At 44.2% G+C, this 18762-nt stretch overlaps 1 protein-coding gene across 1 annotated transcript; it reads right to left on the bottom strand.

Moving 5' to 3' along the window:
- Positions 1 to 1033: 1033 nt before the first annotated feature.
- LOC116361738 (uncharacterized) lies at positions 1034 to 16505 on the bottom strand. Its single transcript, XM_031816057.1, has 5 exons — positions 16445 to 16505; positions 15176 to 15737; positions 1873 to 2021; positions 1329 to 1447; positions 1034 to 1186 (listed from the first exon to the last, which is right to left on the bottom strand). Exons 2-5 carry the CDS (start codon positions 15709 to 15711, stop codon positions 1034 to 1036), a joined length of 957 nt encoding a protein of 318 aa, XP_031671917.1. The 5' UTR covers positions 15712 to 15737; positions 16445 to 16505.
- Positions 16506 to 18762: the final 2257 nt, after the last annotated feature.

Here is an 18762-nt window from a genome sequence, read left to right on the forward strand (position 1 = left end):
TAGACTTTGTCATGACAATATGAACACAAGGATGTGTTGTAAACAAGTACGCCCATACCAAATATTGACTGATTTGTCAATCTGGAGTCCCGGTAATTGTTTTTAAAGCGTTATGAAATGTGACAGTTTGTTATCCCCTATCTCCAGTGACGATAACCATGTAGCTATGATGCATCCCTACACAATTCTCTGACCACTTAGATGTGAAATCATATGGGAAAATATAAATTTTACCCACTGATAGAACAAACATTTACATTTTAGTCACTTAGCTGACAGTCTTATCCAGTGCATGTTTACAGGAGAAATTAGGGTTAAGTGACTTGCTCAAGGGCACATCAACATATCTGTCACCTAGTCAGCTTGGGGATTTGAACCAGCAACCTTTCCGTTATTGGCCCAACACTGTTAACTAGGCTACCTGCCACCCATAGGCTTGCACCAAATTGACAGCAGTTTCATGATTTTTGTTTCTGGGGGTGGATTATCACCTTAAGGTAGTCAACTGGTCACACACTGCCCTAAAATGGCCAGTGGAGCGGAAGCTGGTCTCTGTAACCTTTTCATTCATACAAGTCATATGGAATGGAAGTAATTCAAATTTGAAGAAAGTATTTGTCATGTTAACACAATTAACATTGATAAAAAATTGACAATGTCCAAAAGTCCAAACGTATCTGCCGTGGATTGGAGGGAAGACCAATAACAATTGGTTGTATTCATGCAACCAATTGTTGTATTCATGTCCTCCAAGTTTTAAGGAAGAATTCATTACATCAAATGAAATGTATAGAAAATGAATAGAACATTTGAAAAAGTAAAACATCACACATGGAATTGCCGTTGATTGGAGGGAAGAGGTCCGTGAACCAATATCAGTTTGTTGTATTCATAAAAGTATTTTGGGGTGGAAGCTAGTGAAGTTTTAGGTAAGTACTGTTCATGTTAAGTCAATTCAAATTCATTAAAGAAATACAAAAAGTAATTGCCGTTTATTGGTGGGATGAGGTTCCTGAACCAATAACAGTTGTTATCATAAAGGTAATATGGGGTGGAAGTTGGTATAGGGGTCGAGGACCGCGTCCGGGAGCACGCAGCGATGCTCCACCATCTTGGCGCTGCCATGGACTGCGTCGTCCAAACCCTCCAGCACCTCCACCAGCACAACAGGGGCCTCCACTGGCCCCTGGAGCGGGATGGAACGACAGGGCCCTGATCGACCACTATCGCTGCAGTTTGCGCGAGGATGTCCGTCGGGAGCTGGCCTTCACCCTCACCTTCAACCAGCTGGTGGACCTGTCCATTCGGCTGGATAACCTGCTGGCTACCCGCGGACATCCAGATCGGGGTCTGTCAGTTCCATCCTCCAGCACCACTGCTCCGATGCCCATGGTGCTGGAGGTGCTGCGTTTAGGGAGACCGGAGGAGGTTCCATCTCGTGCACCATCTGTGGCCGAAGAGGTCACACGTCTTCCGGCAATACGGGGTGCCTGAGGATATAGTGTCTGATCGGGGTCCCCAGTTCACTTCGAGGGTCTGGAGGGCGTTCATGGAACGTTTGGGGGTCTCGATCAGACTTACCTCAGGTTTTCACCCCGAGAGTAATGGGCAGGTGGAGAGAGTTACCAGGATGTGGGTAGGTTTCTGAGGTCTTATTTCCAGGACCGGCCGGAGGAGTGGGCTGCGTTCGTGCCCTGGGCAGAGATGGCCCAGAACTCGCTCCGCCACTCCTCCACTAACCTTGCCCCATTCCAGTGTGTACTGCGGTACCAGCCGGTTCTGGCTCCTTGGCATCAGAGTCAGATCGAGGCTCCTGCGGTGGACGACTGGTTCAGGCGCGTGGAGGAGACATGGGAAGCCGCTCATGTTCACCTCCAGCGGGGCCGTGCGGCGCAGGAAAGCCAGCGCAGACCATCACCACGGTGAGGGCCCGGTTTTCGCACCGAGGGACTGGGGTCTGGCTCTCTACCCAAAACCTGCCCCTCCGCCTGCCCTGCCGGAAGCTGGGGCCACTTAAAATCCTGAGGAGACTGAACAAGGTTAGTTACAGGTTATAGCTTCCCCCAGATTACCATTTTAACCCCTCGTTCAATGTGTCTCTCCTCAGGCCAGTGGTGGCTGGCCCGCTCCAGGAGTCTGAGGTGCGGGAGGTTCCTCTGCCCCCTCTGGACATCGAGGGGGCCCCGGCGTATTCCTTTCGCTCCATCCATACTGGATTCGAGGCGTCAGGCGAGGGGCCTTCAGTACCTCATGGAGTGGGAGGGGTACGGTCCGGAGGAGAGATGCTGGGTTCCGGTGGAGGACGTGTTGGACCCTTCAATGCTGGTGGTACTGTCACGACTTCCGCCGAAGTCGGTCCTTCTCCTTGTTCAGGGCTCATACTGCAGTGTGCGTCGCCGGTCTTCTAGCCATCATCGATCCACTTTTCATTTTCCATTTGTTTTGTCTTGTTTTCCCATATACCTGGTTATCATTTCCCTCATTACTTGTTGTATATTTAACCCTCTGTTCTCCCCATGTCTTTGTGTGGAACTGTTTGTTGTAAGTGCTTGTGCACGGCGGGTTATTTTGTAACCACATTTTGTTGTCCTGGATGCCGTTTGTTTTGTTATTTTATTCATTTGTATTTTATTTTATTTATCCGTTATTTTACCAGGTAAGTTGACTGAGAACACGTTCTCATTTGCAGCAACGGCCTGGGGAATAGTTACAGGGGAGAGGAGGGGGATTAATGAGCCAATTGTAAACTGGGGATTATTAGGTGACCTTGATGGTTTGAGGGCCAGATTGGGAATTTAGCCAGGACACCGGGGTTAACACCCCTACTCTTACGATAAGTGCCATGGGATCTTTAATGACCTCAGAGAGTCAGGACACCCGTTTAACGTCCCACCCGAAAGACGGTACCCTACACAGGTACCCTACACAATCACTGCCCTGGGGCATTGGGATATTTTTTAGACCAGAGGAAAGAGTGCCTCCTACTGGCCCTCCAACACCACTTCCAGCAGCATCTGGTCTCCCATCCAGGAACTGACCAGAACCAACCCTGCTTAGCTTCAGAAGCAAGCCAGCAGTGGTATACTCTGGTTATTACCCAGTTCTGCTCTCCTGCGCCTGACTTTCCTGCCACCAGTTACGCACCCCTTACAGTTAACCAATAACAGTCTCTTGACAACAAGGTTGATGAAATCCGAGCAAGGGTAGCATTCCAGAGGGACATCAGAGACTGTAATGTTCTTTGCTTCACGGAAACATGGCTCACTGGAGAGACACTATCGGAGTCGGTGCAGCCAACTGGTTTCTCCACGCATCGCGCAGACAGAAACAAACATCTTTCTGGTAAGAAGAGGGGCGGGGGCGTATGCTTCATGGTTATTAACGTGACATGGTGTGATCATAACAACATACAGGTACTCAAGTCCTTCTGTTCACCTGATTTAGAATTCCTCACAATCAAATGTCGACCGCATTATCTACCAAGGGAATTCTCTTCGATTATAATCACAGCCGTATATATTCCCCCCCCAAGCAGACACATCGATGGCTCTGAACAAACTTTATTTGACTCTTTGCAAACTGGAATCCATTTATCCGGAGGCTGCATTCATTGTAGCTGGGGATTATAACAAGGCTAACCTGAAAACAAGACTCCCTCAATTTTATCAGCATATCGATTGCGCAACCAGGGCTGGAAAAACCTTGGATCACTGCTATTCTAACTTACGCGACGCATATAAGGCCCTGCCCCGCCCTCCTTTCGGAAAAGCTGACCATGACTCCATTTTGTTGATCCCTGCCTACAGGCAGAAACTAAAAACAAGAAGCTCCCGCGATGAGGTCTGTTCAACGCTGGTCCGACCAATCTGATTCCACGCTCCAAGACTGCTTCCATCACGTGGACTGGTATATGTTTCGTATTGCGTCAGACAACAACATTGACACATACGCTGATTCGGTGAGCGAGTTCATTAGAACGTGTGTTGAAGATATCGTTCCCATAGCAACGATTAAAACATTCCCAAACCAGAGACCGTGGATTGATGGCAGCATTCGAGTGAAACTGAAAGCTCGAACCACTGCTTTTAATCAGGGCAAGGTGACCGGAAACATGACCGAATACAAACAGTGTAACTATTCCCTCCGCAAGGCAATCAAACAAGCTAAGCGTCAGTATAGAGACAACGTAGAATCTCAATTCAACGGCTCAGACACAAGAGGCATGTGGCAGGGTCTATAGTCAATCACGGATTACAAGAAGAAAACCAGCCTCGTCACGGACCAGGATGTCTTGCTCCCAGGCAGACTAAATAACTTTTTTGCCCGCTTTGAGGACAATACAGTGCGACTGACACGGCCCGCAACTAAAACATGCGGACTCTCCTTCACTGCAGCCGACGTGAGGAAAACATTTAAACGTGTCAACCCTCGCAAGGCTGCAGGCCCAGACGGCATCCCCAGCCGCGCCCACAGAGTATGCGCAGACCAGCTGGCCGGTGTGTTTACGGACATATTCAATCAATCCCTATCCCAGTCTGTTGTTCCCACATGCTTCAAGAGGGCCACCATTGTTCCTGTTCCCAAGAAAGCTAAGGTAACTGAGCTAAACGACTACCGCCCCGTAGCACTCACTTCCGTCATCATGAAGTGCTTTGAGAGACTAGTCAAGGACCATATCACCTCCACCCTACCTGACACCCTAGACCCATTCCAATTTGCTTACCGTCCAAATAGGTCCACAGACGATGCAATCTCAACCACACTGCACACTGCCCTAACCCATCTGGACAAGAGGAATACCTATGTGAGAATGCTGTTCATCGACTACAGCTCGGCATTTAACACCATAGTGCCCTCCAAGCTCGTCATCAAGCTCGAGACCCTGGGTCTCGACCCCGCCCTCTGCAACTGGGTACTAGACTTCCTGACGGGCCGCCCCCAGGTGGTGAGGGTAGGCAACAACATTTCCACCCCGCTGATCCTCAACACTGGGGCCCCACAAGGGTGCGTTCTGAGCCCTCTCCTGTACTCCCTGTTCACCCATGACTGCGTGGCCACGCACGCCTCCAACTCAATCATCAAGTTTGCGGACGACACAACAGTGGTAGGCTTGATTACCAACAACGACGAGACGGCCTACAGGGAGGAGGTGAGGGCCCTCAGAGTGTGGTGTCAGGAAAATAACCTCACACTCAACGTCAACAAAACTAAGGAGATGATTGTGGACTTCAGGAAACAGCAGAGGGAACACCCCCCTATCCACATTGATGGAACAGTAGTGGAGAGGGTAGTAAGTTTTAAGTTCCTCGGCGTACACATCACAGACAAACTGAATTGGTCCACCCACACAGACAGCATCGTGAAGAAGGTGCAGCAGCGCCTCTTCAACCTCAGGAGGCTGAAGAAATTCGGCTTGTCACCAAAAGCACTCACAAACTTCTACAGATGCACAATCGAGAGCATCCTGTCGGGCTGTATCACCGCCTGGTACGGCAAATGCTCCGCCCACAACCGTAAGGCTCTCCAGAGGGTAGTGAGGTCTGCACAACGCATCACCGGGGGCAAACTACCTGCCCTCCAGGACACCTACACCACCCGATGTCACAGGAAGGCCATAAAGATCATCAAGGACAACAACCACCCGAGCCACTGCCTGTTCACCCCGCTATCATCCAGAAGGCGAGGTCAGTACAGGTGCATCAAAGCTGGGACCGAGAGACTGAAAAACAGCTTCTATCTCAAGGCCATCAGACTGTTAAACAGCCACCACTAACATTGAGTGGCTGCTGCCAACACACTGACTCAACTCCAGCCACTTTAATAATGGGAATTGATGGGAAATGATGTAAAATATATCACTAGCCACTTTAAACAATGCTACCTAATATAATGTTTACATACCCTACATTATTCATCTCATATGTATACGTATATACTGTACTCTATATCATCTACTGCATCTTTATGTAATACATGTATCACTAGCCACTTTAACTATGCCACTTTGTTTACATACTCATCTCATATGTATATACTGCACTCAATACCATCTACTGTATCTTGCCTATGCCGCTCTGTACCATCACTCATTCATATATCTTTATGTACATATTCTGGACCCTTTAGGACCCCCATAGAGACTGCCAGAGGTCCGGACAACCGGTCCTCCAATTTGACACACTGAACTCTATCTGAGAAGTAGTTGGTGAACCAGGTGATCCAGTCATTTGAGAAACCAGGGCTATTGAGTCTGCCGATAAGAATGCGGTGATTGACAGAGTCGAAAGCCTTGGGCAGGTCGATGAAGACGGCTGCACAGTACTGTCTTTTATCAATGGCGGTTATGATATCGTTTAGGACCTTGCGCGTGGCTGAGGTGCACCCATGACCAGCTCGGAAACCAGATTGCATAGTGGAGAAGGTACGGTGGGATTTGAAATACGGAGTGTAGGGGTTGGTAATGTTCTCTAGTTGCGCCGTGATTGGCTCAGTGTTCTGTCATTCAAGGGGACACTACGTCACTGCAAAATCTATGAGGAGAGCTCCAAAATTCAAGCGCCTTGGGTGCTGCCATAGAGTTACATTAGAAGTGCCCATCCAAGAATACTCAAGGTCATTGGCCACAGATAAAATTACATCAAATTAGTTTATATATACCGTAGCTTTGATTGGACTGATCATGTCAACATCATATTTTCTAAATCTTAGCTACTAACCTGCAGTCATCATCATGAATCCGGTCAACAATCTACTGGTAAATCCTTTCCAATCCTTGTCATATGAAGAGAAATTATGAAGAGCAATTATAGATAAAATGTATCGGAGCTCATCAACCATTGGACATAAACATTACACAAGTTGGAAATCGCAAATTCAACAATAGGTGGTTTGGAAGGAATCGGTGGCTAACTGCAAGCTTAACAATGCAATCACTAGCCTGCTATTCAGTATGACTTCTGCCGCATTCAAAACCCCTGGAAACTCAGAACTGGGAACTCTTAGACTTCAGTGAGTTCAAGACAACTGGGAACTCTGACTGGGAACTCTTAGACTTCAGTGAGTTCAAGACAACTGGGAACTCTGACTGGGAACTCTTAGACTTCAGTGAGTTCAAGACAACTGGGAACTCTGACTGGGAACTCTTAGACTTCAGTGAGTTCAAGACAACTGGGAACTCTGACTGGGAACACTTAGACTTCAGTGAGTTCAAGACAACTGGGAACTCTGACTGGAAACTCTTAGACTTCAGTGAGTTCAAGACAACTGGGAACTCTGACTGGGAACTCTTAGACTTCAGTGAGTTCAAGACAACTGGGAACTCTGACTGGGAACTCTTAGACTTCAGTGAGTTCAAGACAACTGGGAACTCTGACTGGGAACTCTTAGACTTCAGTGAGTTCAAGACAACTGGGAACTCTGACTGGGAACTCTTAGACTTCAGTGAGTTCAAGACAACTGGGAACTCCGACTGGGAACTCTTAGACTTCAGTGAGTTCAAGACAACTGGGAACTCTGACTGGGAACTCTTAGACTTCAGTGAGTTCAAGACAACTGGGAACTCTGACTGGGAACTCTTAGACTTCAGTGAGTTCAAGACAACTGGGAACTCTGACTGGGAACTCTTAGACTTCAGTGAGTTCAAGACAACTGGGAATTCTGACTGGGAACTCTTAGACTTCAGTGAGTTCAAGACAACTGGGAACTCAGACTGGGAACTCTTAGACTTCAGTGAGTTCAAGACAACTGGGAACTCTTACTGGAAAAACAGGTTTTGAACGTTCATCCAACTCAGAACTCCAAGTCGGGAACTTGGGCCTCTTTCTTATGCTCTAACCTGAAGATCACTGACGTCATGATTCAACCTTGTTTTCCCAGAGTTCCCAGTTGTCTTGAAGCACCATACATCCAGAGAATGACAGACTTTGATGACAAGGTTTAATGTCCTGTATACTGCTCTATAAATGATGTAATATGCTAGGGAGATATGTATACTGTAGCGAAGAAAGTAATACTATGTGTATGTTTTGTAGTAAGCTGTTAGGAGCCCATGTGCCTCACCCTAATAATGTTGTCACTTTCCCCTCTCATAACTTAGCCTACTGCACTGACTTGATTGTGCACATGTAGACTATAGCCTGTTTTAGAGAAATGTAATCATCAAATATTGTAAGAGCTTTCATTGTCTGCTTATATGCAGTTATGACTTGGTGTACAGGGAGAATACTGTAAGAATGGCCCATGTTCAAAATTCTGTCGCTGTACATTTCAAAAGTGCTGAACAAATGGTTATATTGACTAGGTCCATCCTAGCTCTCTCATTGTCTTAATCAAAATGGCTGTTTGCCTGTGGTCCACTCGTTGTCCCCTTATGCCATAGTTTGTACATCTCAATTGTCAGTGGAAACCACATTTGTTGAAGCAAGTCAGCCATATCAGCTATGTTTTTTAAAGGATTCTCTCCATGGTGCTGAAAAGAAACCTCTGCTGTTGGGACAGCTTTATGTAGACCCTAACAGTTTGTGGGCTTCGTTTGTTAAAGCTATAGTGCACTTTTGTTACTAAAGCACCTTATACCACCCACCACTGCGACCTGTATGCTCTAGTCGGCTGGCCCTCGCTACATATTCGTCGTCAGACCCACTGGCTCCAGGTCATCTACAAGTCCATGCTAGGTGAGCTCCGCCTTATCTCAGTTCACTGGTCACGTTGGCAACACCCACCCGTAGCACATGCTCCAGCAAGTGTATCTCACTGATCATCCCTAAAGCCAACACCTCATTTGGCCGCCTTTTGTTCCAGTTCTCTGCTGCCTGTGACTGGAACGAATTGCAAAAATCGCTGAAGTTGGAGACTTTTATCTCCCTCACCAACTTCAAACATCTGCTATCTGAGCAGCTAACCGATCGCTGCAGCTGTACATAGTCTATCGGTAAATAGCCCACCCAATTTTACCTACCTCATCCCCATACTGTTTATATTTATTTACTTTTCTGCTCTTTTGCACACCAGTATCTCTACCTGCACATGACCATCTGATCATTTATCACTCCAGTGTTAATCTGCAAAATTGTAATTATTCGCCTACCTCCTCATGCCTTTTGCACACAATGTATATAGACTCTCTTTTTTTCTACTGCGTTATTGACTTGTTAATTGTTTACTCCATGTGTAACTCTGTGTTGTCTGTTCACACTGCTATGCTTTATCTTGGCCAGGTCGCAGTTGTAAATGAGAACTTGTTCTCAACTAGCCTACCTGGTTAAATAAAGGTGTTCTCAACTAGCCTACCTGGTTAAATAAAGGTGTTCTCAACTAGCCTACCTGGTTAAATAAAGGTGTTCTCAACTAGCCTACCTGGTTAAATAAAGGTGTTCTCAACTAGCCTACCTGGTTAAATAAAGGTGTTCTCAACTAGCCTACCTGGTTAAATAAAGGTGTTCTCAACTAGCCTACCTGGTTAAATAAAGGTGTTCTCAACTAGCCTACCTGGTTAAATAAAGGTGTTCTCAACTAGCCTACCTGGTTAAATAAAGGTGTTCTCAACTAGCCTACCTGGTTAAATAAAGGTGTTCTCAACTAGCCTACCTGGTTAAATAAAGGTGTTCTCAACTAGCCTACCTGGTTAAATAAAGGTGTTCTCAACTAGCCTACCTGGTTAAATAAAGGTGTTCTCAACTAGCCTACCTGGTTAAATAAAGGTGTTCTCAACTAGCCTACCTGGTTAAATAAAGGTGTTCTCAACTAGCCTACCTGGTTAAATAAAGGAGAAATAAAAATAAATAAAAATAAAAAAATGTAAAAATGTAATGGTTTTGTTGGAATATTAAAGATCCACATCTTTTGAACTACCCTCTGCACCTGACTCCTGCACTCACTACTTATTGAAGCCGTGACACCATGGTGCTGTAAAGAAACCTCTGCTGTTGGGACAGCTTTATGTCGACCCTAACAGTTTGTGGGCACCGTTTGTTAAAGCTATAGTGCAATTCATGTATTGTTTAGTGTTGTGTTGTGTAGTGGCTTTGCTGGCATTCATCTAAAACATTTTGGGGTAGTTTTCCCCACCAAGATGTACATGCTGCAATCACCACTGGGTGGGTGAATTATTACACCACTACCCTGTTACCTATAGATAGACAGTCTAGAAATGTTGAAACTATTTACATGTGTTTGGTAAGCTTGCATTCCATTCCCCCTGTCACATGGGGATCTATGGTTGATTCTAGATGAAATAGTCAACTCTGTTACAGTCAACCCTGTCACTTTATTTGGCACTTAATAGGCACTTGCTATAGTATGTATTTGTTACTCTTGAGATGGGAAACATGTTTTTTATTAAGTTGAACATGTGCTCTTTATGACAGAATGTTAGAATTAGGTGGAATAAAAGTTACACTCCCCAAAAGGTACTAAATTGGTGGAATGACCCGAGTACTGAACTGGAGGTGGGAGAGCTAACGATGCTAACGATGTACTGTTGCTCTCTCCTCAGATTCTTAGAGAACTCCTGTATCTACCTTCTACAATACCGTAATCATTGAATGAAGCAGCATACCTATCCACATTTATTATGGTAGGTGTGGTGGTGGTAGGGATGGTAGGTGTGATAGGTGTGGTGATTGTAGGTGTGGTGATTGTAGGTGTGGTGACGGTAGGTATGGTAGGTGTGGTTATGGTAGGTGTGGTGATTGTAGGTGTGGTGATGGTAGGTATGGTAGGTGTGATTATGGTAGGTGTGGTGATGGTATGTGTAGTGGTGGTAGGTGTGACGGTAGGTGTTGTGAAGGTAGGTATGGTAGGTGTGGTTATGGTAGGTGTGGTGATGGCAGGTCTGATGAGGTGCTTCTACACCTGCATTGCTTGCTGTTTGGGGTTTTAGGCTGGGTTTCTGTACAGCACTTTGAGATATCAGCTGATGTACGAAGGGCTATATAAATTAATTTGATTTGATTTGATTTGATTTGATGATAGGTGTGGCGAAGTAATTATGGTATGGTTTTTGTGGTGGTGGTAAGTGTGATAGGTGTGGTGATGGTATGTATGATGGTAGGTGAAGTGATTGTAGGTGTTATAGGTTGTGGTGATGGTAGGTGTATGGATGGTAGGTATGGTGGGTGTGGTGACGGTAGGTGTAATGGTAGGTATGGTCATGGTAGGTGTGTTTATGTTAGGTGTGATAGTTGTGGTAGGTAGGTGTGGTAGGTAGGTAGGTAGGTAAGTTTGGTGGGTGTGGTGATGGTACGTGAGGTAGCTGTGGTTATGATAGGTGTGGTGATGGATGGTTTGGTGAAGGTAGGTAGGTAGGTATGGTAGGTGTGTTAGGTTTTGTGATGTAGGTTTGAGAGAAGTGGTGATGGTAGGTAAGTTTGATAGGTTTGGTGATGATAGATATGGTAGGTATGGTGATTATAGGTGTTGTAGTTTGGGTAGGTGTGGTAGGTAGGTTTGGTGATGGTAGGTGTGGTAGGTTTGATGATAGTATATGTGATAGTTGTGGTATTGGTGGATTGTAGGTGTGTTGATGGTAGGTGTGATAGTTGTGGTAGGTCGATGTGGTAGTTGTGGTAGGTTGGTGTGGTAGGTGTGGCAGTTTTGGTAGGTAGGTGTGGTAGTTGTGGTACATATGTGTGGTGGTTGTGTTAGGTAGGTTTGGTGATGGTAGGTTTTGTAGTTGTGGTGATGATAGGTGTGGTATGGTAGGTGTGGCAGTTGTGTTAGTTTTGGTAGGTTGGTGTGGTACATATGGGTGGTAGTTGTGGTAGGTAGGTGTGGTAGTTTTGGTAGGTTGGTGTGGTAGTTGTGGTACATATGGGTGGTAGTTGTGGTAGGTAGATGTGGTAGTTGGGATAAGTAGGTGTGGTAGTTGTGGTAGGTAGATGTGGTAGTTGGGATAAGTAGGTGTGGTAGTTGTGGTGATTAGGGTTGGGGGGTATCCAGATTTTTATATTGTCATACCATTCTTCTCTTATACCGGGATTTACAGTATTCCCGGCATAGCACATGAGTGGGTGCTAAAAACACAAGAAAAACCTATTGCCCTCTATTTCCAGAATGCTAACAAATTAGCACAAACTGATAGCAAATTCACATAGACGCTGTTAGCTAAATGCTAACAACGGAAAACAAACAAACTAATTGCAAAGCAGTGGAGGCTGCTGAGGGGAAGACAGCTCATAATAATGTCTGGAATTAAGTCAATTGAGTGGTATCAAACACATGGAAACCACATCTTTGATGTGGTTGATACCACTCCATGGACTCCATTCCAACCATTATTATGAGCCGTCGTCTCCTCAGCAGCTTCCACTGTTGCAAAGAAAGGCAAATTCAGCTCATAAAGTGATGTAAGGGATAATCAACGAGGGACTATGAGTTCTATGGTAAATAATGAACACTGTGGAACTGACCTTCCATGGACTTGCATTATTTTCCAGAGAACCATAAAGCCCTGAGTTGATTATCCCTTTTATACCATGGCTATAATTTAACACATTTGCCGGTAGAAATGTGTTCAACATCCATTGAAGTAGCTAGCAAGTTTACTAGATAGTTACAGTAGTTGCCTTGGTAACAAACCAACATACTTGCTAGTTTACATAACCAAACCATCAGTCCTAGCTTGCTATTATGAAAACCTAATTCAACAACACCAATAATGTTTTCATTTTGACTTCATTTGTAATGTCCAAAAGTCCAAACGTAATTACCGTGGATTGGAGGGAAGAGGTCTGTGAACCAATATCAGTTTGTTGTATTCATAAAAGTGGAAGCTACTGAAGTTTTAGGGAAACATTTTTCAGGTAAAGTCCATTCAAAATCATAAAAAAAATATAAAGTTTTTAAAAAATACAGAAAGTAATTGACGTTTATTATGAGGTTCCTGAACCAATGATAGTTTCTTGCCAGCAGCATACCACCCTGCATACCACTGCTGGCTTGCTTCTGAAGTTAAGCAGGGTTGGTTCAGGTCAGTCCCTGGATGGAAGACCAGATGCTGTTGGAGGGCCAGTAGGAGGCACTCTTTCCTAAAAGAGTAAAAAAATATCCCAATACCCCAGGGCAGTGATTGGGGACATTGCCCTGTGTAGGGTGTTGTCTTTTGGCTGGGATGTTAAACGGGTGTCCTGACTCTCTGAGGTCATTAAAGATCCCATGACACGGATCGTAAGAGTAAAGGTGTTAACCCCCGTGTCCTGGCTAAATTCCCAGTCTGGCCCTCAAACCATCTCAGTCACCTAATAATCCCCAGTTTACAATTGGCTCATTCATCCCCCTCCTCTCCCCTGTAACTATTCCCCAGGTCATTGCTGAAAATGAGAACGGATTCTCACTCAATTTACCTGGTAAAATAACGGATAAATAAATATAAATTAAAAATATATTCATTAAAGTCATATGGGGTGGAAGATATTGATGTTTTCATTGTAAAGTGATTTATTTAACATTTCGTAGATTTTACAGAAGTAAAACAATTTAACTAATTGCATTCGAGAGAAAAGGTCTCTTTACAGTGTCAAATTTGTTTTAGAACTCTGTCATGTCGTTGAGAAGGTATTGACCTTTTTCAATTACAGGCAATTGTATGCGATGCAGTTTTAAGACGGTCCCTTAACCCTCTGAGCAGAGGATGGCACATTTTTTGCTACATTTCACCTCCAAAAAGTAAATATGACACCGAATTGGGAAAAACAACTTATTCCCTATCAGCCAATTTAGAATATTACATTAATATATATTTTTATTTTATTTAAGTAGGCAATTCTGAATCGTTAATATCAAGCTAACTTCACCGCTGTAAAACAATGTATGATTGAATCATTCCATTTTGATTGACCAATAAAAACGGTGAACTAATCTTTTAATTATAATGTATCAACCCTGTTACCTATAGATAGACAGTCTAGAAATGTTTAAACTATTTACATGTGTTTGGTAAGCTTGCATTCCATTCCCCCTGTCACATGGGGATCTATGGTTGATTCTAGATGAAATAGTCAACTCTGTTACAGTCAACCCTGTCACTTTATTTGGCACTTAATAGGCACTTGCTATAGTATGTATTTGTTACTCTTGAGATGGGAAACATGTTTTTTATTAAGTTGAACATGTGCTCTTTATGACAGAATGTTAGAATTAGGTGGAATAAAAGTTACACTCCCCAAAAGGTACTAAATTGGTGGAATGACCCGAGTACTGAACTGGAGGTGGGAGAGCTAACGATGCGTCTACTGTTGCTCTCTCCTCAGACTCTTAGAGAAGCTATTTCAATCTGATATTTCTCCTATGGTCTAAAATAGATGTGTATAGAGGACTCCTCTCTAATATAACATGTCACACATTGTATCAAACTGATGGAATGTTAGGTGTCTCATTGAAAGTCTAACATCTACCATGACTACTGGATGTTTCAATTCTACTAAATAACAAAACAAGCCACACTGTAACAACAATATTGCTTTTTAATACATTTGCAAACAAAAATGACATCATCAAACATCACTGGCCTGACTTGAGCAGCTCTGCCCGGGGATGGAGCCAGCAACTTAGCTGCTACCGGTCCGGTCCAGGCTACCTGCAGACCTCCTCCCAGACCTCCTTTTCAGCACCTCCCCTTAACAGGAGAGGTGGTGGAAATGATCAGAGTTGCATTCAACTTGAATAAAGATGAGAAACTCTGGTCTGTGGAGCCACTGGTTTGAGGGGAGGACTTCTGTTGAAACCATTTCCATTTTTGGGATGTTTTCTAGGACAGTAGAGGTGGTGATCAGAGATGAATTCAACTTGGATAAAGATGAGAATCTCTGCTCTGGGGAGGAGGGTCACTGACCTTAGATGGTTTGTTGCCTGATAAAGAGGATACTTGCTGGCTAGAGGAGACTATAATGTTTTGAGGAGGAAATGTGGCTTGATGACTTAAAGAGGAGGAGGAATTATTGGGCGACACTTTTAATTACCAACGTAACCTCAGTGGAACTGTGGCTTCATTGAGTTCCAGCTCTAGGCAGACAGCACATCAGGAAGGCTGTAAGACATCACAGAGACAGGTAAGTATCTATATGTTTACATGTGTGTTGCATGTACACTAAACCCTCACATTTGGATAATGTCACTTTTTAAAGTGATGACATGTATATTAACAGTGTAAAACTTGAATAGATGTTTAAACATTCTTTACCCCATCTTAATTCTCTTCCAGATGCTTGGCTTTTTCTTGTTGTTGGAGGTTGGCTCTGATGTTTCAACCTCTTCTGGAGCTTCTAGCTGCTGGCTGTCTGGCCCCCCCTGATGGTTCTCTGGCCCCTCCTGCTGGTTCTCTGAACTCCCCTCCTGGTTCTCTGCCCATGCCTGTTGCCTCCTTGGCCCCTCCTGCTGGCCATCTCCAGATGCAACAGGCTCTTGGCTTACTTGTTGGCCTGTCGCCCACCCCGGCAATTCCTGACCGTGGTTGTAGTCGTGGCTGTGTTGGGTGGTTGGACACCGGGTGATGTACTGGGTGCTGAACTTCTGGATTTGCTCATCAGCCTCCAGATTAATCTGCTCCAGGTACTTTTCCTTCATCTTCTCCCTCTCCTCCTTCAGTTGTTGATGAGTGTGTTTTTTAAGCAGCGACTGCACTCTCCACTGCTTATTGAAATCCTCCAACTTCTTCCTTCTCTCCTCAGCCTTCAGCAGCTCCTTCCTCTTCTCCCTCTCTCTCTCTGCCCGGGTCATGGTTAGCCTTATGGGTCCAGGGATGACTGGAAGGAGAGAAGAAGTAGAGTTCTCATTCAACTTAGTGGATCTGAAGTCAACTTAAATGTAATGGACACAGGGAATTAGGAATAGAAAACCCAGTTGGATCTCAATGATTCTTTACTCTTCTCATTTGAGCATGGCATAGAATTTGTTTATAAATTAAAATAATTCCCATCCCGAATTGACCTGACCCAAAGTTTAACATGAGTCCCAAATGGCACCTATTCTTTGTAAAGTGCCAGGGCCGGCCCTAGGCATATGCGATTGCTTAGGGCCCCATGGCAACTAGGGGCCCCCTGACCCCCCCAAATAACTTTTTTGGTCAAAATTGCTAATTCTTCTCTCCGCCCCATGGGGAAATGTGTAGAATTGCAGCAAACTTGCTTAAAAAATGCAATATGTTCTCTACGCCCCGTTGCAAAGTGTAGATTGGGAGGAAATGTAGTCAAAAACCTGAACAAAATGTTTCTTAGGGCCTCAAAAGGCTATGATGCACTACTTTAGACCAGGGTCATTGAGATCCAGTTGAGTTTTCCATTCTAAATTCCCTGTGTACATTACATTTAAGTTGATACCAGATCAGCTTGACCATTTTGGACAGTAGTTTTCTATTGAAACAATGATGCAACATGATGACTGGTGTGGAACGTATGTGTGTAGAGGAGACTACAGAGGATGATGTCATAAGTAGAGGGAAAACAGGTCTTACCTATGTGGACGATCTTATCGCCCTCCTCAGCTTCTCTCTGACAGGTTCTCTCTATCTTTTTGAGGTTTCTCTCCTCCCACTTCTTGTTTACCCAGCCCACAGCTCTCCTTCGGATACTTTTATCGGGTGGGAGAATGTCCTTCTTTACCTCTAAAATCTTCTCTCTCTCTCTGATTAAAGCTAAATGGCCTTCAATGGCTTTCTTTCTCTGCTCCTCTCTCTCTTCCTCTCTCTGCCTCTCCTCCTCTCTTAGTCTGAACATTTCTTTCTGTCTAGCAATTTCAATGTCTTGTTTTCTATCCTGCTCCTCATGTTGTCTTGCCCTCTCCTGTTTTCTTTCCATCTCCAGCCGTCTTTCCTCCTTCTCCCTCCTGACTTGTTGTCCTCTTTCTATGTGTTCTCGTTCCCCCTTCAACACTTCTAACCTCCTCTCTTTACGCCTATTGAAGACTTCCCGTGCTTTTGCTTTAACATTAACTACTACATGTTTCTTCATGCTTACTTCCTTTCCTCTCTCTTCTCTTTCCCTGTACACTTCCTCTGCTTCCTTAATCACTTCCTGCTTTTCTTCCATCTCTCTCTCCTGTTCTATCTCCAGTTCATTCTGTCCCTCAATTTCCCCCAAAATATTTTTCTGCCCCTCCTTTCTTCTTCCTGCTTCCTCCCTTTCTCTCATAATCATATTTTCTCTCTCCATCTCTTTCTGTTGCTGATCTCTTAATTCCATCTCTCTCTGATTCTCATTGTCTTTCTCCCTTTCTTTCTCCTTCTCCTTTTGTTTCTGTCTCTCCTCTTGTTGTTGTCGTCTCTGTATCTCTTCTATCTCTCTCTGTCTCTTGTTCTCCCCCTCTCTTCCCTCCTTCTCCATGTCAATTTGCTTCTGTTTCCATATATCTTCTTCTTGATCTCTCTCAAACGTTCTGTTTCTCTCCTCTTGTTGTCGTCTCTCTTTCTCACCTATCTCTCTCTGTCTCTCTTCTTCCCTCTCTCTTTCTTCCTCTTCCATCTCTATTTGCTTCTGTTTACATCTTTCTTCTTCAATCTCTCTCTGTCTCTCTTCTTCTCTTTCCATCATTTTCTGTCTCTTCTCCATTCTCTTCCTTTTGATCTCTCTCTGTCTCTCTTTTTCCCTTTCTCGTTCTTCCTCTTCCATCTCTATTTGCTTCTGTTTACATCTTTCTTCTTCAATCTCTCTCTGTCTCTCTTCTTCTCTTTCCATCATTTTCTGTCTCTTCTCCATTCTCTTCCTTTTGATCTCTCTCTGTCTCTCTTTTTCCCTTTCTCGTTCTTCCTCTTCCATCTCTATTTGCTTCTGTTTACAGCTTTCTTCTTCAATCTCTCTTTCAATCTGTATCTGTCCCTCTTTCTCCCTCTCTCTTTCTTCCTCTTCCATCTCTATTTGCTTCTGTTTACATCTTTCTTCTTCAATCTCTCTTTCAATCTCTCTCTGTCTCGCTTCTTCTCTTTCCATATTTTTCTGTCTCTTCTCCATTCTCTTCCTTTTGATCTCCCTCTGTCTCTCTTTCTCCCTTTCTCGTTCTTCCTCTTCCATCTCTATTTGCTTCTGTTTACATCTTTCTTCTTCAATCTCTCTCTGTCTCTCTTCTTCTCTTTCCATCATTTTCTGTCTCTTCTCCATTCTCTTCCTTTTGATCTCCCTCTGTCTCTCTTTCTCCCTTTCTCGTTCTTCGTCTTCCATCTCTATTTGCTTCTGTTTACATCTTTCTTCTTCAATCTCTCTTTCAATCTGTATCTGTCTCTCTTTCTCCCTCTCTCTTTCTTCCTCTTCCATCTCTATTTGCTTCTGTTTACATCTTTCTTCTTCAATCTCTCTTTCAATCTCTCTCTGTCTCGCTTCTTCTCTTTCCATATTTTTCTGTCTCTTCTCCATTCTCTTCCTTTTGATCTCCCTCTGTCTCTCTTTCTCCCTTTCTCGTTCTTCCTCTTCCATCTCTATTTGCTTCTGTTTACATCTTTCTTCTTCAATCTCTCTCTGTCTCTCTTCTTCTCTTTCCATCATTTTCTGTCTCTTCTCCATTCTCTTCCTTTTGATCTCCCTCTGTCTCTCTTTCTCCCTTTCTCGTTCTTCCTCTTCCATCTCTATTTGCTTCTGTTTACATCTTTCTTCTTCAATCTCTCTTTCAATCTGTATCTGTCTCTCTTTCTCCCTCTCTCTTTCTTCCTCTTCCATCTCTATTTGCTTCTGTTTATATCTTTCTTCTTCAATCTCTCTTTCAATCTCTCTCTGTCTCTCTTCTTCTCTTTCCATAATTTCCTGTCTCTTCTCCATTCTCTGTCTTCTGATCTGTCTCTGTCTC

This window comes from Oncorhynchus kisutch, unplaced genomic scaffold, assembly GCF_002021735.2.
Source record: "Oncorhynchus kisutch isolate 150728-3 unplaced genomic scaffold, Okis_V2 scaffold736, whole genome shotgun sequence".
Classification (NCBI taxonomy): domain Eukaryota; kingdom Metazoa; phylum Chordata; class Actinopteri; order Salmoniformes; family Salmonidae; genus Oncorhynchus; species Oncorhynchus kisutch.